The 24,254-nt window shown below is 32.9% G+C and overlaps 2 protein-coding genes across 2 annotated transcripts; one reads left to right on the top strand and one right to left on the bottom strand.

Annotated features, from left to right (window-relative positions):
- Positions 1-5,016: 5,016 nt before the first annotated feature.
- Positions 5,017-10,460, top strand: LOC145576314 (uncharacterized). The gene is made up of 4 exons (XM_081634088.1): positions 5,017-5,418; positions 7,188-7,382; positions 8,676-8,857; positions 9,836-10,460. Exons 1-4 carry the CDS (start codon positions 5,139-5,141, stop codon positions 10,151-10,153), a joined length of 975 nt encoding a protein of 324 aa, XP_081490214.1. The 5' UTR covers positions 5,017-5,138; the 3' UTR covers positions 10,154-10,460.
- Positions 10,461-10,737: 277 nt separating this feature from the next.
- LOC145576313 (uncharacterized) lies at positions 10,738-16,640 on the bottom strand. Its single transcript, XM_081634087.1, has 8 exons — positions 16,503-16,640; positions 15,247-15,438; positions 14,943-15,017; positions 14,135-14,192; positions 14,001-14,056; positions 13,022-13,084; positions 11,903-11,971; positions 10,738-11,263 (listed from the first exon to the last, which is right to left on the bottom strand). Exons 2-8 carry the CDS (start codon positions 15,301-15,303, stop codon positions 10,970-10,972), a joined length of 672 nt encoding a protein of 223 aa, XP_081490213.1. The 5' UTR covers positions 15,304-15,438; positions 16,503-16,640; the 3' UTR covers positions 10,738-10,969.
- Between the last annotated feature and the right edge of the window lie 7,614 nt (positions 16,641-24,254).

Here is a 24,254-nt window from a genome sequence, read left to right as displayed (position 1 = left end):
AGGTTATTCCTTGAGAAATAATTTAGGGTACTATTAGAAATTCCATATACGGAGTACTAGTATATAAAAAAGGAGCCATGATCATCAAATTAAGCCACATTAGAAAGACTCCATGTAAGTCTAAAAGCTCTTAAACCCCCCACTCGGCTACATGTGAACTAAGTCTCATCGACTGAACCACGTAATTTTTGTGTCATCGGTTTCTTTTCTTTATTACACGGCCTATATCATTGCAAGTCAACATATAAAAGAAATCCAAAATTCAATTTCAATCAATAGCCAATTCTAAAGTATAAATGGGAGTCTTGCAATACCTAATAATCCCTCCATTTTAAAATTGTAGGATCCTTTGTTTAAGGTTAAAATTTGTTAGCTTTGCCCACTAAAATTATGATTATTATAATTATTCCTGTTGATAAAGTAAAAATTATACCATCAAGCTTTGACAAAATGTCAAAATTTACAATCACAATTTTATAAAAGTACCAACCTTAACAACAATTAAAAACAAAATGTCAATTTGCACAACTACACCCTCTCACATTCTTCTGAAATCCAGGTTATACTGTTATATATATAATTTGCGGAATGCCCAACAACCAGATCAATAAAAACATATGATTGACAATTTCTGATAAAAAAAAAAAACACACACACACACACACACACACAAATATGGGCGAAATTAACCATTAAAGTGCGTATTTAGCTAATAAAACAGTAAAATATCTCCGAGGAAATGATAAATCTGACCTTATGAATAATGATCATAACTGTAATTTAAGGAATTCGGGACTTCTACAATTCCGCCGGAGAAGTGCAAATTTTCTAAAAGAAGTAAAATGGTTTGCATGTCAGGAAAACCCTGGAAAGTGGAAACACACCGTTAAAAGAAGAAACTGGGGGATCGTTTTTATAATTTTTTTTTTTTTACACAAATATAATTTCTTTTTATTTGTTCATAAACAGATTTAATTCTAGTTAGGGTTTGTTTGATTCACCTTATTTTTGCTTATCTGAACTTATCTAATCTGATCTGATTTGATCTGATATAATCCGATCTGGTCTGATCTGAATGTCAGATTTTATATCAAACCTTGACCTTAAATATACAATAACCTATACGGAAAACATATATTATGTGGGGTCTTGTTAGATTCGGGTAATAATATGTATTTTATTAATATGTGATTTTCATAATTTTTTTCATTACAAAATTAAAGATATTTAGCGATTTAAAACTGCACATTCAACGAGGACCTGAACTAAACTTATTTTTTCCGATATACTTTTTTTTTTCTGAAATAAGTAAAAATAAAGTGAACTAAATAAGGCTTTATTTGGTTTCAAAAGAAAAAAAAAATAAGGCCTTATTTTTTAAAAAAAATTGATTTTTTTTTACGATTTAATTTTTTTTTCCCGGTGTTTGAGAGCCACAATGGCAGATTGGCTGGTAATAAGAAGGTATTGAGTGCGGACTGTCGTATGCAAATTATGCGTGTGGCCTTGGCTGATATGTTTCATGTGTTGACTGATGTGTTTCATGTATTGGCTGATATGGTTTTGTGTTGAATAATATATTCTTTTTGTTGGCTAATATATATTTTTTAAAATTTTTAATATGTTTATTTTGTTAGCTGCTATTAGACATCAGTTGACTGATACTTCTTCCGTTCTATTAATATTGCAACAATAGACTTTTTGCACTATTCATCACACTTATTTGACTATATAATATGATTAATACGTTAAGCAAAATATAGTCATGTGGGATCTTGTTGGATTCGTCTCATAAAATACTTTCACAATATCAACTTTTTATAATTTTTACTCTTACACAATTATAGATATTTAACATATAAAAAGTGTTTTGGGATGCGTAATTTCATCCTTGTTGCAATATTAATAGAACGGAGGAAGTATATTTCTTTAGTTGGCTGATATCTTTATTTTGTTGGTTGATATACATATTTTAATTGTTGGCTTTTATGTTTCATTTTGTTGGCTGATATGTTTATTTTGTTGGTTTATCTGTTGCTTTTGTTTGCTGATTTTATCCTTTTGTTGGTTGATATGCTTCATTTGTTGGCTGATATGTTCCTTCTGTTGGCTGGTAAGTACTTTTTAATTTGTTATTTGATATATTCTTTTTATTGGCTGATATGTATCTTTTATTGGCTAAAAGGTTCCTTTTGTTGGTTGATACGTTTTTATTAATATCTGGTATGTCCCTAATGTTGATTGATATCAGACATCAATTGGTTAATATGTTACTTTTATTGATTGATATGCGTCATTTGTTGTCTAATTGTTGTCTAATATGATTAGCAACATACGAAGTATTTTTATCTCCTTATCTCTTTCCTCTTTCCCCCCTCTTTCTCTCTTTCTTTCTCTCTCTTTCACAAGAGTATGGAGTTTTTTCTCTGGCTCGTTTGCAAGCCCGTCCCTGGGGCAGTGCATAAGGGGTTGCTGATAGGGCCCCAGGGATGGAGGTCCAACATCATTTTTTTTTTAAGTTTAGTTTTAATTTTTTTTTTAAAAAAATAATGGAAATTACTATTTACTGAGTAATTATCAAGTAGTAAATGAATATAAATGCTCTCCCATTCTCCATAATTCCGTGTAGTTTCCTTCATTAAGTAATTTCATCAAAGTATTTTCTTTGCATTAAATTCCTGAATGGTTATGTCTTTAATTTTTTTTTTTTAAAGAAAAAATCATATTATGGTATACTCCACTACTTTTTGATGCAAATATTATACTCCGTATATGGTATAAAGTAATTTATTATGAGCGGTATGATTTTATTCGATATAGTCGTTAAAAATTTAAAGCACCATCTTGAAATTTTTGTTATACATATACACATTGCAATTTCTTTTATTACTTTTTTTTTTTTTTTTTTTTTGTAATTTTTACTTTACTAGTTATTGTAGGATCCCAATTTGTTATTTTGCCCATAGGCCACCAAAATCTTAAGAACGGACTTGATTGAGGATGGTATTTCACATCCCCATTTCCAAGATGCAACCAATACTAGTTTCTTGTATTCTCTATGCAATAAATGTAAGGAAAATTTGCCAATTATAGTCATTTAAAGTTTGTATTTTGCAAATTGCAACCATTTAAAAAAATTACAAATTATAGCCCAAAAGTTCTTATAAATTGTAAATTGCAGCACGATTCAACTTTTTTTATCGGTTTACAGGTTGAAAAATTTTCGGTTAAGATGTTAGGGGCTATTTTAGTCCTTTAGGTTCCCACTTGAGCTTAGAATTAGCAAAAAAATAACGTAAGTGCATCGTTTTGCGTAACAAAAATGTATCGATTTGTGGGCAACTATTTTTTGTTGTAAAAACGAGGCACTTACATTATTTTTTTGCTAATTCCGAGCTCAATTCGGCTTCTTAAGGGCTAAAATGACCCTTAAAACCTTAACCAAATATTTTTTAACACGTAAACAGATAAAAAAGTTGAATCGACCTGCAATTTAGAATTTATAAGAACTTTTGGACTGCAATTTGCAATTTTTTTTTTAAAATGGTTGCAATTTGCAAATTACTAACTTTAAATGGCTGCAATTTACAAATTTTCCTAAATATAAACAAACAAATAAAATCATAAGAATGAGCACTCTGAAAAATTTCCAAATCCAAATGCCCATAAAAGCGGCTGACCACTAACAATGTCCCTAGAAAATCATTAAACTCCATTTTCCCTTCTTTAACAACATATTTCACACCCTCTAAAATAGGATCCACAACATCTTCCTTCTTAACAAAGAGCAGAGAATTCATCCTCTTCATACAACCGCAAGATCCATTTCCGATCAACGCCCTTTGCCACAGAGCCGCCACTAAGTTCGTTTCTGGCACGAGCTCGCTTTGCCTTTCGCTCCATCGTCGTTATCGTCATCTTCTCTGCCGCACGAAACATGTTGCATCCAATAGTTTGTATTTTTTTTTAATTTGAAGTACAAGTATTCTAAAAATGTTGGTGCATTTGAAAGTTTTCAGGGGCACACGGTGCATTTATTAAAACCTCAGTAATATACAGAATAATTTCCCAAAAAATAAAACTTTCAACCTGAAACTGAATCAATCCAACCTAAATCCAAGTTGACCTAAATCCAACCTTAGCTTAAATCAACCCAAACCAAAGTTAATCCAACTTGGAAATTGACTCCATACGAAATCATCTTGAATTAAAATTGATCCAAATATTTTGACTCATTAATCATTATGGAGCTTAACATTTTAGATCTTTTAAAACTTATTTAGATTAAATTTATATAAATCAAGTCAAAATAAACCAAGCATAACTCATAAATGTATAACAAAACTTATACGGTAATATATTCAATATTTGTCCTCATATCAAAGTTCTTGCTTGCATCATTGCCTTAAAAATCTCTTCGTAAGTTGGTGTGTTGATAGTACCTTGATATTTTCATTGATTAGGTTGCTTCACACGAAATATTTCACATACCAATACCATACACAATTGCAAATTATTTCGGAAAAACACGTTTTTTTTTTAAACATTAATATAGTGACTCAATCTTGAAAACCAAAAAACTTCACATGGATGTGGTATTGGGTGGTTGAGTGTTAAGACTGGTAACGAACGCTCATTTTTGAAGAAAAACCCAAATTTAAAGATCAGTTCACTTCAGCTTAATTTCAGTTCAGCTCCTAATTTTCTTTTCTCATAAATTATTCATTTCAGCTCTATTCAGTTTAGTTCAGCTCCAATCAGTTCAATTTAGCTCAATTCAGTAAATATGAACAAACCCTAAGTATTTATTTTATGCAAACGAAGGACAAGACCTCAAAGCTAAATTCATTTCCTTAATCAATTTATAACCAGCTACCAAACCAACTGACCCAACATATCAAAGTAAACACTAAAACCGCGTCACATACGGGGTAACCTAGACGTACCACATACGTTACACCCTACAAAAAGTACCAAAATCCCTTGTCAAAAATCAAACAAGATATCCCCTAAATATTCACTCCCTTTTCCCCCCCTCTTCTCACAAAATCTTCTCCTACTTTTCTTTATCAGTCAGTCCACCACTTTCCTTCCTTCCTCTGTTCCAACCTTCCCCCTAACTTTCTCTCTCCTCAACAATGTCCGACGGAGCTTTACAAGTTCTCGACGGCACTCACCTCCTCGCCGCCGATACTTCACTGCCGGAAGAACTTTCCGGCGACATCACCGCCGATCGTGTTATTCAAATCGCCGAGTCTAGAGCTTCCGACTGTCTCTACTCTCTCTCTTTGCCGGAGTTTCTCAAATCATCTGCTCTTAAACGACTTGATTATGATGTTCGAGGTCAAGTGATTGATAGTGCAAAAGCTGAGCGTCTTCTTCGTGATTACATCTCTGCGATCGCCGATGAACTGCGAGGTACTTTTTTTTTTTTTTTTTCCATTTTTTTGCGATTAATTGTTCAATTCTGAATTTTGATCAGTTTAAAATTGGTTGTTGATGAAGGAGATCGTTTGAAATTTGCTCTCTGCTTGATTTTGAATTATTTTAAATTATTTTTTTTCTGGAATAGTAGCTATTAATTTTTTAAAATAACAGTTTAAATTTCTAAATGACAACGATGATTTTCGGATTTACATTTTTCAAATTTAAAATGCATTTATAAAATCTTTTGCTTGTATTTTTTTTTTTTTTTTTTTTTTTGATTGAGGAATAAACCAAAGTTGACTAAAACATGAATTGAATTAACGTTTTGGCATAAAATAGAATAGTTTGCAATTTGATTGAAAATTGCAATTAAATCGGTCAGCATTATAATGCTCCTTAAATTGAGGAAATTGGAATCCATTATACTCAAAATAACAATTGACTAAGTCCGACATTGCAAAAATTTGATTAATATTTGTTTTCCAGATTTTCCTGATCACTGTTCATGCCGCATTCTTATCAATTAATGATTATTGCAGTAAAATATCGAGTTATAATAATGTTACGGTTTGTTATTCGTTTTTGCGGATCTGAAATTTAGCTTCAATGAAGTTTATGCTGAATTTCTAAGCATTAGACTGTGATTTTATAGTGTTATATGATGTTTGAGGATGAAATCATAGAATTTGCATAAAATGTCGAGTTATTGTAATGTTATGTTTGTTATTCGTTTTTTGGGATCTGAATTTTAGCTTCAATGAATGAAGTTTATGCTAAATTACTAAGGATTGGACTGTGATTTTAGTGTGTTATATGATGTTTGAGGATGAAATCATAGAATGTGCTTGTAATCATCAATAAATCTATTGGATGAGTTAGTTTTCTCATGTATCGAATTTTTACAATGTTCGATTGCACATGGTGGACATGGAGGATTTTTAAGGGTGTAATTAATCTAATGTGCTATTACACACATGATCATCTAGAAGTCAAACATGATCTAGTCTAAACTCATTTGCTAAGCAAATAAACAAACATAAAAGACGATTTCCAAGTTCCAACTCGTATATAGGAGCCAAGCTTGAACACTGCTGCGCTTTACCTCCAATATTTAATTCGATGTAATTCTTATTTTTAATGTATAATTTAATTGATTTAATCTTCTGTTAGCACTTAGCAGTCTAGAATTAAATTAGCATTCTTATCATTTTTCTCATACTTGTTACGGAGTAATTTGGTTGGGAGCTTGAACCACCTGTCTACCTAGCGATTTCTATAATCGCTGTTTTTTATTAATAAATTTGAAATGTTCTAATAAATGGATAAGCTTAGACATAAAAGTTGAACAGAGTCAGTCAATCAATCAATCAAAGCCTTAATCCCAAAAGTGGGGTCGGCTAACATGAACCAAATTTGATTATTCCGTGTAGTCATCAACATAAATCTTTCTCCTCCATCCCTTACGATCCAAAACTTCATCCTCACGTAAATCCATGCACTTCATATCCTTCCTCACTCCTTCCAACCAAGTCATCTTTGGTCTCCCTCTTCCTCGTTTAATCCCTCCATGGTCCCACTCTTCCACTCTTCGCAGAGTCAGTATTTGATTAAAATTTCAATAAACAAGCATAAATATTCTGATACTTGGCTTGACTCTTTTCATGTACATTTATACTGGTGATTATCCTACACTTCATTTTTTTCTGTTATTTTTTTCACATTTTTGATCAAATGATTGAGTTTCTCTTTTATTTGTGCAGATGAACCAATTGTAGTATCAGTTCTGGATGGAAACACCATTCGTCTCTTTTTAGAGGATGAAGATGATTTTGCTATGCTGGCTGAGAATCTGTTCACCGACTTGGATGCAGAAGATGAGGGGAAGCTAAGCAAGAGTGAAATACGAAATGCCTTGGTTAATATGGGAGTTGAGATGGGTGTTCCTCCACTTTCAGGTCTGCTTTTATCCCTTAGCAAAATACTTCAGCTTACTTTTTTAGAAGCTTTCGACATTTGTATTATGTGATAGCTGCAATATATGTTTGGCCTGGTGTATTATCCTTAGTTTTGTGCATCCATTCGCATGTAAGTTACTATGTTTCTGTAGTCCACCATGGAATCCAAATTTCGTGAAATACATATTTATATACCATGAACCTGACAAGAATGTCAAGGTTTTAGTTGACATCTTGGTGCCATATGCCCATAAGAATGACCTAGTGTAAGTGTTCAGTGTTTCTGATAATACACTGACATAATTTTGTGTATGTTGAATTGTACCTATTTTTAGCTATTGGTCTAATTCCTCCATTTCATATTAGTGATACGTTTGCCAAGGTGTGATTTTAAACATCCATATTTTCAATTATTAATAGGCAAATATTACAAATTGTTGATATCTGAAAATTGAAGTATATACAAGTTGAATTACTGACTTTTTCTGAAGTATAAATCACAAAATGAAGTCAAGGTGAATTATTTAAATAGTGTCAAAGTCAAAGTGTGTCAACTTATAAGAAATGGAAGAAGTATATCTTTTGACATCTTCGATATATCAAAGTATTACAAATAACGTATATTGAAAGAAACTTCCATATAATAGAAAAGCTTGGTAAAATTTCACTCATGTTAGGTAGTTTGAAAATCGATTTCAAGAAAATAGTTTGAATGAATTTAGAAAAGGAAACATACTAGAAGTAAGTTTTCTTGGAGGCTCTTCTATAATGCTGCTTACTGAACTATAGTTTGTTGCTGATGATAAGAATGCACATCTGCTTCTATTCTGTTGCAATCTAAATCATGTTTTATTAGAAATATCTATTGTTTAATTATAGCTGACTATTAAAAATAGGCACACCATTTAAGTAGAGAGGGGAGAAGGCAAAACCAAGTGGGTAAAAAAAAAGGTACAAATGGTTATGTAAAGAGTAAAAGATATAGAAAAAGGAAACATGCCCACTAAAATGATTATTTCTTAAAGGAATACATTTCAGCTTAAATAAAAATTAGTAAAAATTTGAATTGCTGTACTCCATGTGTCCATGTCTACAAGGACATAATATGCTGTAAAACAACAATTACAGTATCTACACCAGATTTTTTTTTTCTCTTTTTCATTTCCTCTGATATATCAGATTAACATGCTATGTCTCCATTTTTTGCCATTGTCAGTTTGTCACTGTGCCAGAAATCTCAGTGCCTTTAAATTTTTCAAACTGTCTGTTAATCTTCATCATATCGCTGAACAGATTTTCCGATGGCAAATGAAATATTGAAGAAACATGGAGCTGAAGGACAGGAAAAATTAGGCCAAGCACAATTTGCACAACTACTTCAGCCTATTTTGCAGGAATTGGCAGATGCTTTGGCTCTAGAACCTGTCACTGTCATACAAAATGTCAAGATAACGAATGGCTCTAAGCTAAGAAAGGTAGTTATCTGTCTCCTTGTCTATTTTTAATAAGGTTTTTTATTAGATGATACCATCACTTCAATGTACTGTCCAAAAAATTGTCACTAATTACCAAGTAGAGTAGATTGGTCAGATAAATAGAAAACCTTTGTGCTTTTGGTTACTTTTCTTTGTTGGCCTTACTATCAAGTCATTTCTCCCCGTTTCTATGTGGCCTACTGACCTTACCCTTCAACAGTAGATGGGATTGTTAGACACTTGATTAGGAAGAGATCATTTGGCCTTTCTGACTAGCTAACTTCATCAGTCATCTATATAAAAAGGGGTAAAAGAAAGGGATGTCATCTAGTCCATCTACATTCTGTACTACATACTCCCTATTTTAAAAGGCCAACAAATCCGATCCAACTATGACACCTGCCATCAGTCCCTCACTCCCTCTGAACATGCAAGGGCAAAATCAGAATTAACAGTTTGCATTGAAGCAACATATACGATTATGAATGGTCCAAAAAAGGATAATGAATTTTATGTATTTTGTCTTCCTATTTTTATTCCTTCACCCTAGTGAATACAAAAACATACTTCCTCCGTTTCTTTTTAGTTGACACGTTTTGACTTGGTGCACTATTCACATAACTTACTTTGACTTCCTTTTGTGATTTAGTGTTAAGGAAAAACATAGTCATGTGGGGTCTTATTAGATTATCTCAATGTTTGTTTCCCAAATATCAAAGATGTTCACATTTAAATGAATTGAAATGAATTGAAATCATGAAATGTTTGTTGTCCAAATATCAAAGATGTTAACATTTAAGTCTAAACTAGACATTTGTGGTTCAAAGCTTCTCAGTAATGACTCCCAATATGCCGATAATGGATAGGGTTCTGATTACAAGAAGCTTATCCTGGATGGCATCATTTTATCTATTTATTGTTTCTCCATCCAAAGGCCTAAATGCCAGGTAATCTGAAAAGTTTGAGTTAACATTGCAGCTCTTAGCCGACAAGAACCAATTAGATGATGTAACTGAGAAGATTTATCAGCAAACCAATGATTGTCAGAAAGAGCAAGGTTGTGCAGAAGTACTTAGGAGCTACCTTGAAAAGAACGGGAATGAGTTAGGATTACCTCCTTTAGAAGCCAATGAAACAGTTATTCTTCTGTATGATGCAATATTTTCTGACATAGATAACAAAATGAGAGCCAAGGATGTGAAGAAAAACGAACTTGGAGATCTTGTGAGGCAGATTCTCGAGAAATTTGCAGCAGAGTTACAAGCCAATCCTGTTTTCCATGATGTTGTCAATTGAGTTGGAAAGCTAGAGAGCTTTATGGTTTTATGATGTGTGCATGTATACTGGATCTTTTGTATCCCATAACTCTCTATGTTTAATAAGATTGGATCTCATGTATAGCATAAGCCGTAATATACACTATTTTCCACCCCTAATCTGGAAGAATATTTCAAGATTTTCTGCAAGACTGCAGCAAATTGAGTGATTGGCCAATTGGTCTCCCTAGCAGCTGTGAGCCTGCGATTGTGTATATGGAATTATGGACAAATGGACAATACGGTAGCCTCATATCAAAGTAAAAGTTCTGCTTTATTTTCATTCATATTTTGTACGTAACGATTTGTTGAAATTGCTCATGCCCGTACTCCTTCAATAGACGTGAACAGGATTGCTCGTCTCTTCACAGTTTTGGATTGATCATAGATAATTATAGACTAGCGTTGATTATGGTGCAACAAGCAACAGACATGTAATAAGTTGGTCAGGTCCAAACTTCTGATCAATAAAAATGATAATATGAATGGAAGCACGGAGTAAAAGAAAATCCACCATATTTAAAGTCCAGGGAAGTCATATATATAGTGCTACCATTAACCAAAAGTCCAAAACTACAAAGAGACTTCTTGCAAAAAGCTACTCGTAGCTGATACTGTATTTTACATTTTTACTAGCATTTCAGATGCCGCAATGTGTCATCTACATTTTTGATGAAAAACTAATACACATAAGATACCGCTACAACTTTGTGCAATAATCATCCAAAAAAATAAAAAAATTCACAATAGCCAATGCATGTTACTATGTTAGTATGAGCTTATTCAGGCAAGGAGACTACTCATCATCACTCTCATCACTGTACGAAACAAGACCAGTCTTCAACATATCAGGGATGTTTACCCCATTGGATTCAGAATTCTTTAACTGCTCTTGAGGCTTCTCTACATTGATACTAGGCGTTCTTTGCTGGTCTGAATGCCTTTGAAACTCAGCAGAAGGCTTTTCAGCAGCTCTGGATTTTGGTTCCGGTGAGGGCTCCACTTTAGCTTTCTTTTGTGGCTTAGCTTTTATGATCATTCCCAAGGGCTGAACAGGACGATTTTTCTTTTTTGTAATCTCTTTTTTCTCCTGCAGGTAACATTCATTATTGAGTGAACAAAGCACAATTGTCGCAAGACACAAATTTTTTTACCAAGTTCCAGGCTTAGAGAAATAACCTCTGCCCTTCAACCTGTAAAATTTGTTCGCGTAAAAATGCTGCTAGACAAATTTCAGATTGAACTATCCTATTTACAAGTAAATTCCAATCTATTTACCCTGCACAAACCAACCACCCCTCCCTCTGTGCTTTGGCTGTTATGGCATTTCCTATCCATGCCCATGGAAGATCATGTTGCAAGTAACCACTTTGTTCCTTCCCAATGTCAGGTTGTGGGTGGATGGGGGCAGATGTGGGGTTTCAAATGGACTTTAAGGCCAAGAGAGCAACTTTTCTCCATTCTTTTTTCACAATTTCATCACTTATCAGTTTGGGAAAATCTAAACGACAAATCGACAATCCAGCTTCATTAGGAAACAAAATTACAGTTTTGTAAACACAACTTCAAATAGCTCGCACTGTATGCTCGCAAGTAAACTTCAAATAGCTCACAAGTAATACGAATAAGTTAAGACACATGAAGATATTAGTCTGAAACCCTATAAAATAAAATAAAAATTCCCGCAGAATAGCACATCAAAAATGGTTTTTCCTAATTCACCACTCACCTGGACATCAGACACAGGAGATATTTCTTTAACCTCATGTACAACCATAGATTGTTCTGCCACTGCTGCCTACATTCAATAAGAAGAAGGTTCAGAAACAAAAAGGAACAGTGGAAATTCTAACAACAAAAGCAACCAGCATAACTAATCATTAGCATAAACTATATATATAAAAATAAAAATAAATAAATAAATTGCTAAGCACAAAGCTTCATAAAAACAGTAACGAATTGTTCAGACCATATAGGTAGTAGACAACAATAAAATTAATGCATACATTAATTGCTTCCAGTGGGATATAGCAGATTTATGGGATTGAGGAGAATAAAGGGATTTAGTATTGTATTGCTAGCTAAGCACAAGAGAAACACTTGATGCCAAAGCCAATCCACAGATTTGGCATCCCTTTATCTATACCCAAAATTGCCAACCACTAGCCTCCTCCACTGCCAATCAACATCGCCAACCCAAATTCAAAACAGTCTATATATAAAAAATTTGTTGGGTTTTGGGGAAATCTCCTAATCAATATCACTAAGTTTGTGTCTCCTATTTTAAACTTTAAAGTCCTAATAAAAAAACCCAAAAATATTATTTGTTAAGGTTGCCTGGTGAATCTACTACAAAGTAGTGAGACCCTTAAAGGTTCAAGCACCGTATCAGCTTTGTAAAGAAAGGCGCTAAAGGTGGTTTCCATTTTGCAAATATAACTGCATGCACTGTGAAGAAACAATCCAGAAATTAGTTTAGAACTCCTTAAAATCAAAGTGACAAAGCCTTTGCCTTCACTAAACCTAGCATCAATTAATATAGTTTAAATTTTAGAACTAGAGGGTCAGTGTCACAAACATTTGTACCCATGCATATAAATTGCATCCAATTGAAGCAAATTCACAGAAATTAAATTTTTTTAGCAAGGCCAGTAATACATTGTCTCCAACCAATTAGAGCTTTTACCCGAACAAAAAACACTGCCTTAGACAGGGCATCCAACAAGAACACAATTTTACCGAATTACAAGGTTAACAGGGAGACAAAAGTTAAGAAAGATATAATTTCATGAATAACCGAGTCAAAGAAATTGTATAAATTCCACAAAAACGGGATAAGATATCTTACTTGAAAGCTCTTGAGTTGTTGGGCTTCTTCATCAGCTAGCAGTCGTTCATATTCTTTTCGAGACTACAAGAACATCAAAATAGCTAATATCAACTAAACTGACCGCTAAACAATAAAAGGGAAGAAATTCAGAAAAATTTGTTTAATTGGCAATTTTTATCAAATAAAAGGCATTGAACACTATGGGCAGAGAGAGCTATGTCTATAATAGTTCATGTCCTTTAGGTAGACTTTCCAGCTTCACCACCACTCCAGCAATTGATGATGTCCATAGCTTCCTAAGGATTAGACTAGAATCCAATTGCTAAGGCAACTGTCTTGTGAACCTACCCAAAAGTCCAAGGAGAGCAAAAACTCCATCCTAAAATACATGAACTTTTTTCTAGGTTCAAGAAAAACAGAGTGACTGTCCTAATAGCATGTCAGAGTCTCAGATCCAACATTAGGATATGCCCAGATCCAACAGCATTCCGCAGAAAGATTTTTCGTGCCCACATGGAATGAAGTCTGCTCCATCTGAATTCTTAGTTGTTTCTTTTCATGATATTTTCAACCAACAATTTTATTGATAACTAAGTGAGGAAGACAGTTTAGAATCACAAGGGGTCAGGTAAAAAATTTTAGTGTATTCACATAAAATATGGTATTATGGTGTAATTTTTTAGTACTACTAAAATAAATAAAATAAAAGCAGCAACAAAAGAATGTTGTAATTGACAAGTTTATAAAACCATATATGTTGCCTTATAAAAAAAATCATACATGGATTGACCAAACAAAAAGTACTTCCAGTGCTCTTGCTCAATGGTGTTATTCTTTTCACCTCACAAACTTTCTACTGTAGCTACCATGCCTACCAATGTCTTTTATACTATTTTTATGGGGACAACAAAATATGTATGAAAGAGGTCTTCCCAGGATCCCAGCATAGACATGAAAAGCTAAGAAATTAAGATGATACACAAATAAAAAATCTCACCGTCTCCAATTTATCAAGGAACTCAGTCTCATCTTCGTCCAAAGCCTTTGGTGGTCCTGCAACAAAACAAATGTCAAAGTGCTTGGCTTGTTCATGCAAACAAAGAGAACGAGAACATAAATCAAGGCACATACGATGCTTAAACCGCTCATTGAATTCTGCATCTTGCTTATCTTTATTCTCCTTCAAAATCTACGAAGAAAATACTTTTGATAAGAAAATTTATAGGAAAGACTCCAGGAGGATAGCATAAAAAAGGAGGGCTAGGTACCTAAAATGGAAAAACCTTGAAGGATAGTGGGCATACTCCGCAAACAGAAGCAAGAGGATTATGATTACCTAAAGTTAAATCAATCCTATTCGTATATTACTGGACAGAGTACTCCTAAGCAGCAGATCAAGGGTAATAACACTTCTAGACCAGTTTAGTGCGGCCAAACAACCAATGTGTAGCCGAGGAATCCACCTTATGTAATTAATTGCTAGAGTATTATGAAGCTTTCTAACAGCATCATAAAACAGTCACGACATTACATTACAATAATTAGATATATTTTGTAATAGCTAACTATTGTAATGATTTCCTATTGGTTAGTTAGATTGTAGCTTCCTGCTTTCCCAAAAAAAAAAAAAAAAAAAGTTTGGAGTTTCCTATAGGTTAGGACATCTCAAATGTTGTGATAGTCTAAGAAGGATTAATTCGTTCAGTTTGTATCAAATGATTCTCCAAAATAGAAGTTTTAGTTCTAAAGCTATGGAGTTGGCAAAGGCTCGTCAATATAGGATAGAAAGATAAAACACTGGTGTTCTATTGATTCTTCCGATATTGTAGCAAATAAGTGTACATCATAAAGTCAAGGAATAACAAGAGATTTTTCAAAAGAAGCAATCATATTAGATACTATGAAGTGAGAAACAAAAAGAAAGCGGAAAATGCAAAACCTCAAAGAGCGGACGATCTCTTTGTGCAGTCCCGTCATCCACTCTTTCACCCCGACTACTCTTTGCTATATCTAACTGCCAATCACAACACAACAAGCAATTAAAGATACAGCAACCAAACACAGCCACTGCAATCATCAGTCAATCAATATACTTCCAGATTAATGGTCTTCATATGTACTTTGAAATGTGAAAACGAAATCCATAAAAAAATTACAATATACTACTATGTAATAGAAAATTTCATAATTACAATACGAAGTAATAAAATAAATAAAATAAAAACCAGGGTTTGAAATTCGACCTCTTCTTGGGACACGAAATTCATCAACCTTATGGGAGGAGGTGCATCCTCAGCCATTTCTGATATCTTATTCTGTCAAATTACTTCAAATTGACTTGTGCTTCAAAATTCAGTCAAACTATAACAATCTTCCTTACAGCCGATAGAAATTGTGGCCGCAACTATGCAACCAACCAAACCAAACTCGACGCCCTGGTTTAGAAAATAGCAATAACAATTATAATAACAATAAAATAAAAAGAAAATTAGGTGGAACCCCCCTCAAAAATAGGACAACCCAATTAGGGACTAATTAAAGCTTTATATAACCTTTTCCAAATTACCATCCATGATCATAACAATGATCCCAAACATTAATCTAGGGCATTACCGCCAAACCTACTTGAAGAGTTAGTGCTAAGGCCAAAACTAAAATTAACCTGTCACAACATCACAACAGTAAACCTGAACGAGTCATATTTTCCCAATATTTGCTAAGGAGTTTGCTATGTCATAATCTACAATGATCTACTTAATACACAAGTCTTTCTTCATAAAACCCATATAGAATCGTAATACAAGTATAAATTATTACTCCGTAGTTTTCTTCTTTAAACTTATTTACATTGCCGAAAGACCGTGCATAATGTCAAGTAAACAAGGTTCTTAAATTCTTCATACAATGAAATCATCACCTAGAATATGTTTCTAAAGGTTCCAAGTTGTGAAATCCACCATATAAATTCACACTACTACGACATGAAACTAAGTTATTCTTATGCCAAGGCTAAAGATTTTTAAGTAGTCAATATATACTTCGTAAAAGCATATTGAAAATTCATTCATACTACTTATATTTAAACTAAAATTAACGTTCATTTACAAATTTCACTATACTATATGTTTCAATAATCAAACCGAATTTTCCAATATTATATTCAACTACTCCTTCAAAGTATTAAAAGGTAATACAACTAATATACCTCAAAAGAGTGCAATTCAGAATTAAAATAAACTCTTAACTCATGAATCTAATTTCTAAAAACAAACATCATAATTAATAATCCGTTTAACTGCTTGGAAAACTTACATAAGTAAAAATTAAATATAAACATAAGTCAAATGTTATGATTAGGGTTTTATAGGAAGGCTAATCTATCAATGGGAAAATGGAGTGGCACCTACATCGCCGGCGAGCTGACGGCGGCAGAAGCAGTATTTTATATGAAGCCTAATTGAAATGAGTCGTCGGAGGGAGGAGGAAGAACAGCATTTACCTGGTGGCTGAGTGCTGGTCGGCAGTTGTTTTCCGGCGAGATAAAGGGAGAACGAAAGAGAAGGTGAGCAACCAGGAAGGAAAATCTTGCTAATGACAGACTTCGGGTTTTTAAGAGGCCGCCCCGTTTCTCATATCGATAAACAAAGCTCCTTAATCAAAGGATTAAAATTGTAATATTAGAGACTAAAGTACTAAACCGCTAATTAGTGGTTTTACTCCTAAATTGATATCTCAAGTAGCGGTTTACCCCAAAGCACTATCTCAGCCTTTCTGGTAGCGGACTAGCGGCTTTACCAAAAAGGCATAAAGTGTTGCATTTATTTACAATTTGCCATTATAGTTATGTAGAAACTATTCCCTTTATCTTACTCTCTCTAATCTCTGTCTTAGAATATTACACACATATCGATGTATTAGTTTGATTTTATTTTTATATCATTAAATATCAATGAAAATAATATATATATATATATATATATATATATATATATATATATATATATATATATATATATATATATATATAAAGTTATATTAAGAAACTCTATAGTTAAAGTTAATATATGATTAGTGAAAAAAAAGTCTAATGTATTTTTTTTAAAAACTGATATAGTATTTTCCTCAAAAAAAAAAAAAAAAAAAAAAAAAAAAAATAAATAAAAAAAAAAGTGACATAGTATTATCTACAACTTCTACTAAATATAGATGCTTCCTATTATGAGCAACCTTTCCAAATTTTTTCATTTATAGTAAATTTTTTAAAAAAAATCTCCAAAATGTCCTTACTTTAAACTATCTATACTAATTGTTTAGGGTAAAAAAACTCTAAACACGTGGCCCAATTGGAGAGGGACACATGTCAAGCCTAGACAGGTCCTACGTGGGCCACTCACCAGCTGACACGTGTCAGCCTCAGATATCAGCTGGAATTGTGGCCTTCTGGGCCCAATTCCCGAGAAACCTACAAAGCGGCACAGTCCATTAGGTCAGAATGACCTAATGAGCACGCATCCCCATGACCCTATAAATAGAAAGATTTTCCCCATTTTGGGGACAACTACATTCATTTATTGCGCTACCCTACATTCTCTCACATCAGAGAAAACACTTGATCTCGAAATCCGAGAAGATCTCACTCTACTTTTCGCATCTTTCACATTCTCCAACGCGTTCTAACTTGATCATTGGAGGCGAAGCTCCAACCACCCGGAGTCTTCGTTGTTTTGCAGGTACAGGCGCCACCGGACCAGTTTTCGAGTTGTAACTCTCCCGGGGGACAAAAACACCCAAAACACTAATATATTAAAAGGCGTTTCTAACAACGTCCATGTGTCACGTTAACTCTCCTCATTACGCCACATCACCCATGCAACTACTCATAAAGCAATTTGGCTCTCCCTTCCATCTATTTTCATAACATGTCATGCACTTATAATAATAAAAAAATAGTTCATCACAAGATTTGAACTCACAACCTCTAATTCTAGAACTAATTGTCTTACCACCAAACTATGTAATTTTTTATGTGATCTTTTGAATACAAAATATTAATATATAACAAATGACAATATGAACAACAAATTTAATTAGAAGAAAATTGAATCATGAATTACAACATATATTACTGATCAGTTCCATGTAATAATTCGGGGCATCGCCCGAGCCCAAAAACTAGTTCTTAATTTAAATTAAAACTCTAAATTAGAATTTAACGAAACTAATAATTCCAACCCAATTTAATTCACCCCCAAAATAATTCATCTAATCTAATCCTTCTACCCTATCACTTCCCAAATCAATTCACCAAATCAATAACCCTAATCCATCTTCATCTTCATCTTTCCCCATATCTTTTTCTCTCCTCTTTTAGAATTGTGTACTCTCTCCACCACCTCGTTCGGATATAAGCGCATATAATCAAAACTACTCAATTCGGTGTCGGCTCCAGCTAGCACTAGCAGCAACGTCGTGGCTATGTGGTTTACGGGATGAAAGGAAGCAACGCACCTGGTTGTTTTTCGAAGGTTTCATGTGATAAACATGCCTATATGAGAAGATCTCCCTGGCCTGCTGTGATAAACTTGGTCTAAATAAAGAAAGGACCATGGACTCCCAAAGAAGATCATAAGTTTCATGCTTTCATTGAAAATAAAACATGGTCATGGAAATTTCCATGTTTATCGTTGGTCAAGGATGGAAAAGGAGGGGAAGAGAAAAGAGGGAAGGGAGAAAGGGACCTTCCATTATCTTATTAAAAGGGGGAGGGAAAGTGGAATATTCTTATTCCCTCCCCTTCCCTATTTGCATTAGATACCCAAATAAAAGGATAATGCATCCCTCTTTTCCTCTTCTCTTCCTTTCCTCCATTTCTCTTTATCCAAACATAAGTGATCTTCTATGGTATTTAGATTGTGATGGAACCAAGATAACTTCTTAGCTTCTTTTGTTTTCTTCTTTATTTTTTTATCTACTTGTGAGATTGATGATAGTTCCTTTCAAATCTTTCCATCCTCTTCCTCTCTCTAAACCTAAGCCTCCTTCTCCTTTTACTTTCATAGCTCGCTCCTCGTATCTTCAAACCAACATATGGGGGAAGAATTTTTCCAAACAACAAAAATAAGGGAAACCAACACAAGAGGATTATATAATAAAAATATACAAATAAGCAGGAAAGTGGGGGTAGTACTGTAATTTCATGAGTTAGTCAATAGTGTTGTGCTAACATTAGTTCAAGGTAAAGACTAAAAATGTGAATTTGAAGAATAATCAGTTCTGCAACAATGGATGTTGTAGAAAGCGATGGAGGTCTAGAAAACACCTACTCTCTAGAGGTTAACCATGCCCTTAATCTCTATATTTTTCTTAGGGGTTTTCTATAAATTTGGAGCCGCCAAAGAAGGTGGTGTTGGGGTTGGGGTATGTCGTGGTATTGGGATTGAGGTTTATCATGGTGTTGGACATGGTTTTTGTTGAGTTGTTGGGCTCTCCGCCATTGTTGATGACAACGGAAGAATGAGAAGGGAGGAAGAAGAAAATATGGAGAAGAAAACGGAAGCTCATGCCAAAAATGAGCATTAAATGTCTTTGTGTGTCAGCAACCAAAAGAATGATAAAATATTGAAAATTTTCCTACCATTTACAACTTTTGCCACTAGATGCCACCAGAGAAACACTTAACGTTTCTCAATATGAGAATTTGGGCTCACTCGATACAACTTAAAATAAGATAATCTATATAATTCCTAATGTTAAATGAGTATAAAACTCACTTATCCCTTTCTACAATCAAAAGATTGTTAATCATGGGTTTTTTTCTCCCTAATTTGATATGTAATTTTTTGTTGTTTATTAGTGACGCTAATAAATCAAATTTTGATAAATAAACGATATGCACTTTGTATCTTGCATTGCCTGCTAATATCATTCCGCTTGTATGTTTGATGTATAGTATCATAAATAACTTATTGGTATCAAACATATATACTTTCACTTCGAATGCACTGATCCAAAGCTTATGCCGTGAAATCGAATTTTTAGCACAAATTCATAATAAAATAATTTAATTTGTTGCGTGCCAAACTCTTTTCTCATATGTAGGGTAAGAAGACGAGTTTGAAAAATATCGAATCAAAAAAAATTTTAAACTAATTTTTTAAAAAATAATATAGCTAGGATAGATGATAGAAAATTAGAGGTGAAATGAAGAGGTGAAAATTTTATTTGCTAATAAGAAGATGAAGATAAGATAAAAAAAAGGGGTATAACAAAAAAAAATTATTTTAATTTTAAGTTTATCATATTAATTGTGAATAAAATTTCATAAAAGGAATTGAAATTTGAATTGTAGCATTTTGAAATTTCAAATGAAATTACACTTAGTAGAATTAAGGAACCACTTTTACATTTAGGCCTATCAATTTTTTCTAGAAATTAAGCTAAATTGTTTGGTTGACACTATGAGAAATTGCATCCTAGAAAATTTAACTCACCAAGAAGAGAGTTGGTAAGTAATTTTCCACTAGTTTGTTGAAATTTGTATTTGAAATTGCTATTTCCCATGCTTACCTTATTTCTCTCTAGCCAAACACAATTTCATTTTAATACTTCCTAGGAAATTCGATTTCCAAGGAAATTGACTTCCAACCAAACAACACCTCAATTAAACATTGACAACTCATAATGTATGTTGAGATCACATGTATTGAGTGTATGTATGTTGGGTCTACATACATTTAAGTGTATGTGTAATTAGAACCCTCATTCAACCACTCTGCTTGAAAAGTGTTTGGTAGCTATCAACATTAATTTTGAGATCCTTTATGATTTTAAGAAAAAAATTTGAATATTAAATGTCCAAAGTAGTTTTGGTTTTATTTTTGAGTTGATGTTTATAGAGTATGTGATAACATTAACATATACTTCCTATATTCCATTAATATTGCAACAAGGAGAAAATTACGCATCTCAAACTAAATTTATATATTAAATACCTATAATTAAATTATATAATAGCTAGTTTAAATTATAAGCAGTTGATATTTTTTTTTTTGGTGTACATAAGTAGTTGATAGTATGAAAGCATATTACAAGACGAATCTAAGAAGACCCAAAATGACTAGATTTTTCTTCACGTATAAATTATAATATGTGGTCAAACAACAATGATGAATATTACAAAGTTCAATTGTTGCAAACTTGCAACAATAGTACGTAGAGCGGAAGAAGTATATACACACACATAATTTTAAAGTTAATAGCTATAAACCAAATAATATGATGTCATCAGCATGACATAATATTAATTAAAGTATCATGGTATTTGCAACAATAATCTTGTGAATGATGATGTCATCTTGATACCATTCAACATTATATTTATGATCTGTCACAAAATGTGGTGACAGTTACATTCTTATTTACATATCTAATTTCAAATGTTTACTACGGAGAACTAATATAAATTAAAACCTTTAAAAAGAAAAGCTAGAGTAAGGAAAGAGAAAAAGGAGCTAGCAAGACAGTCCTCCTAGCTATTATCTTTTTCCAAAAAAAAAATTGCAAACAAAATTCAAAATGATGAAATTTTTACTAGCTATAATATTTTTGATTCTAGGAATCATAAGGCAACCATGTGTAATCGGTAGGGGGCTCTACCCAAGCCGTTTTTGGGTTACAATAGAAAATGAATTAAATTCACAAACTCTCGATGTTCATTGTAGGAAAAATGCTCTAGATATAAAAGATCTGGGGTTGCAACACATAGAGGAGCACCAAAATTTTAATTGGACATTCGTAGATGAAGCTATAACATCCACGCATTATGGTTGCCATTTAGCATGGTTACATGGCCATCTAGACTATGAAGCATTTGTTGATGATGCACATTATGTTGATGGACTTTGTGGGAGTTCTGAATGTATTTGGAAAGCAGATGAAGAGGGAGTTTCTTTGTATGATCATAAGAAGAAAATATATAACCATGTTTATGATTGGGAGAGTCCTAATTAAACCAATATTGGAGTTTGTATGTTTTTACTAAATAACATGAATTAAAATAATAAAGCTTTCACCTTTATATATGGGTATTTTCTTTTATCTCATTTCTATTTTTTTTTCTTTCTATTTGGTCTAAGTTGATCAAACAAAATTTCAAAACTAACTTATATCGGCTATTACATCTCTCATAATTCTTCCGTTTATTTTTAGCTGTAATTATTTTACACTATTCACACACGTACTTTGTACTTTGAATATGTTTTGGGTGATCCACAATTATGAAAAATAATCATATTTATGTGAGGAACATTTGCATATTAGATTTTTCTTGATGTACAATTTCAAGTAAAAGACTGTTTATGATTTTTATTATTATTTAATGGTTAAAGTTATGAGTTGAGATGTGTAAAGTTCAAAATTTATGTTTTTGTTTAATTGTACTTATAGATAAGGAAACACTTAAAACTTTACATTAGAGATCCCAGTGCACATTTAGTTCTTCTTTAATGGAGTTATTATGATTCACACTAAAAATCCAATTTGAAGACTGTTGATCAAGGGATTTAAATATTGGAGATGGATGGGGAAGATGGAGTGTTAAGGCAAGAGGAATTATAAAAATTTTCAATATTAAAATAAACTCAAAGGGTGAAGGAAAGAAGAACATGTGGTGTATATGGTTTGAATTTTCATATAAAAGGTATAAAAGTGTTTTAATATAATAGGTATAAATTACTTATTTGAGGAAAAAAAACTACTTTCTTCTTTTTAAAAAACAAAAATATTAGAGCTGTGAATGCACGGAGTTTTAGGGGTTTTTATTGATTTTAAGGCTTTGTTTGGTTGATGGGATTTGGCCAAATTAGAAAAGAATGGAAGTGAGTTTTATTATTTTTCCATATTTGGTATGATAAATGATAAAGGAAAGGAAGTGGAAAGAAAGTGTCTTTACAAAATTTCACTTTCCTTTCGTCCCAAAATTGGAGGAATTTGAGAGGAAAGAGAAAAATAAAAGATGTTTCCTTCCTCTTCCATTCATTTCCTAACAATTACCAAACATCGAAAAATAAAATCACTTTCCTTTCCCTTCTCTTTCTTTCCTTTTTCTTCCTTTCCTTTACTAATGTTGAGCTGCTGAATAAAAAAGGGCCTAATAAAATATGAGTAAGATATGTAAGTGGAGTAAAATATAATAAAAACTTGGAAGAAAAGATAGTAAGTTACGTAATATTATTTATTGAAAAGTAAAAGGAGGTGAAAGCAAAGGGGTAGGGACCATTAAAGGAGAGAGTGGGGATCATAGTTGGGTCGAAAATAGTTATGGTGCAATATTTGTGAAACTTTCGTAAAAGGCAAGTGGTGCAATAATTAAAAAAAAAAACGAAGGAAGTATTCTTAAAATGTAAGGGATTTCCAAAAGAGGAAGTGTAAAAAAAAGGAAAATTTGTCTGGGAGGGACACATATGTTCACTATTTTTTCTAGAAGGACTTTATATGTTTAAAGTAGTCTAAAAATACCTTGAGGTCGGAATCCGACAATAACTGACTTTTTATCTCCGACGTTAAGCTCTCACATGACCTTAAAAAATGACCCCCTCCCTTTTTTTTCACGATTTCCCTGCAATACCTCCTTCTCTCTCTTCTAATCCCCAAATGACACAAATCAAAATATGGGAATTTGAGGGAAATCATGGAAAGCAAAAAAGGGGGGTCATTTTTTAAGGTCACATGAGAGGTCAACGTCGGAGAAAAAAACCAATTATTGCCGGATTCCGACCACAAGGTCCCCCCAAACAAAAAAAATCAACTTATAAGGTCCTTTAAGACCACTTTAAACATATAAGGTTGACAGGGTAAAGTCGTATCCCCTAATTAAAAGTAAATACCTAAGTCCTCTAACTAAAGTAGATAGGGAAGTAGGGTCGAACTCCACAGGAAAACAAGTCTTTCTACTCCTAATTAATTATTATAATCTAAATTATCTAAGTAACTAATATTTTTGGGAATAAATTCTATACTACGAAGAGTAAGGTCGAAAGAAATAAAGTAGGGGAAAAATCAAATATTAAAAGACCTAGGGCATAGGTTCACTAATAAACAATATTCTAGGGCAAATCATAATAAACAATCATCAAGCATTGATCAATCATATTATAAAGGGCTTTCGCTACGTATTATAATCACAGAGTTAATTTACTGGTATTAAATCTCATCTGTCGAATCTTGACTTAACCATTTATAAATTAGTCCGCCT

This window comes from Chenopodium album, chromosome 13, assembly GCF_948465745.1.
Source record: "Chenopodium album chromosome 13, dcCheAlbu1.1, whole genome shotgun sequence".
NCBI lineage: Eukaryota > Viridiplantae > Streptophyta > Magnoliopsida > Caryophyllales > Amaranthaceae > Chenopodium > Chenopodium album.
Note: the sequence above shows the minus strand (reverse complement) of the source record. Positions and strands in the feature narration are given on the sequence as shown.

What these genes read in the sequence shown, in the direction of transcription:
- LOC145576313 (XM_081634087.1), bottom strand. Translation starts at nt 15,303, where the DNA reads ATGGCTGAGGATGCACCTCCTCCCATAAGGTTGATGAATTTCGTGTCC. An exon ending in ATTTCGTGTCCCAAGAAGAG is followed by an intron (nt 15,018 to 15,246) that starts GTCGAATTTCAA and finishes TGTGATTGGCAG; the next exon opens with TTAGATATAGCAAAGAGTAG. An exon ending in CTCCTGTGTCTGATGTCCAG is followed by an intron (nt 11,264 to 11,902) that starts GTGAGTGGTGAA and finishes TGTTACCTGCAG; the next exon opens with GAGAAAAAAGAGATTACAAA.
- LOC145576314 (XM_081634088.1), top strand. Translation starts at nt 5,139, where the DNA reads ATGTCCGACGGAGCTTTACAAGTTCTCGACGGCACTCACCTCCTCGCC. An exon ending in GATCGCCGATGAACTGCGAG is followed by an intron (nt 5,419 to 7,187) that starts GTACTTTTTTTT and finishes TTATTTGTGCAG; the next exon opens with ATGAACCAATTGTAGTATCA. An exon ending in ATGGCTCTAAGCTAAGAAAG is followed by an intron (nt 8,858 to 9,835) that starts GTAGTTATCTGT and finishes TTAACATTGCAG; the next exon opens with CTCTTAGCCGACAAGAACCA.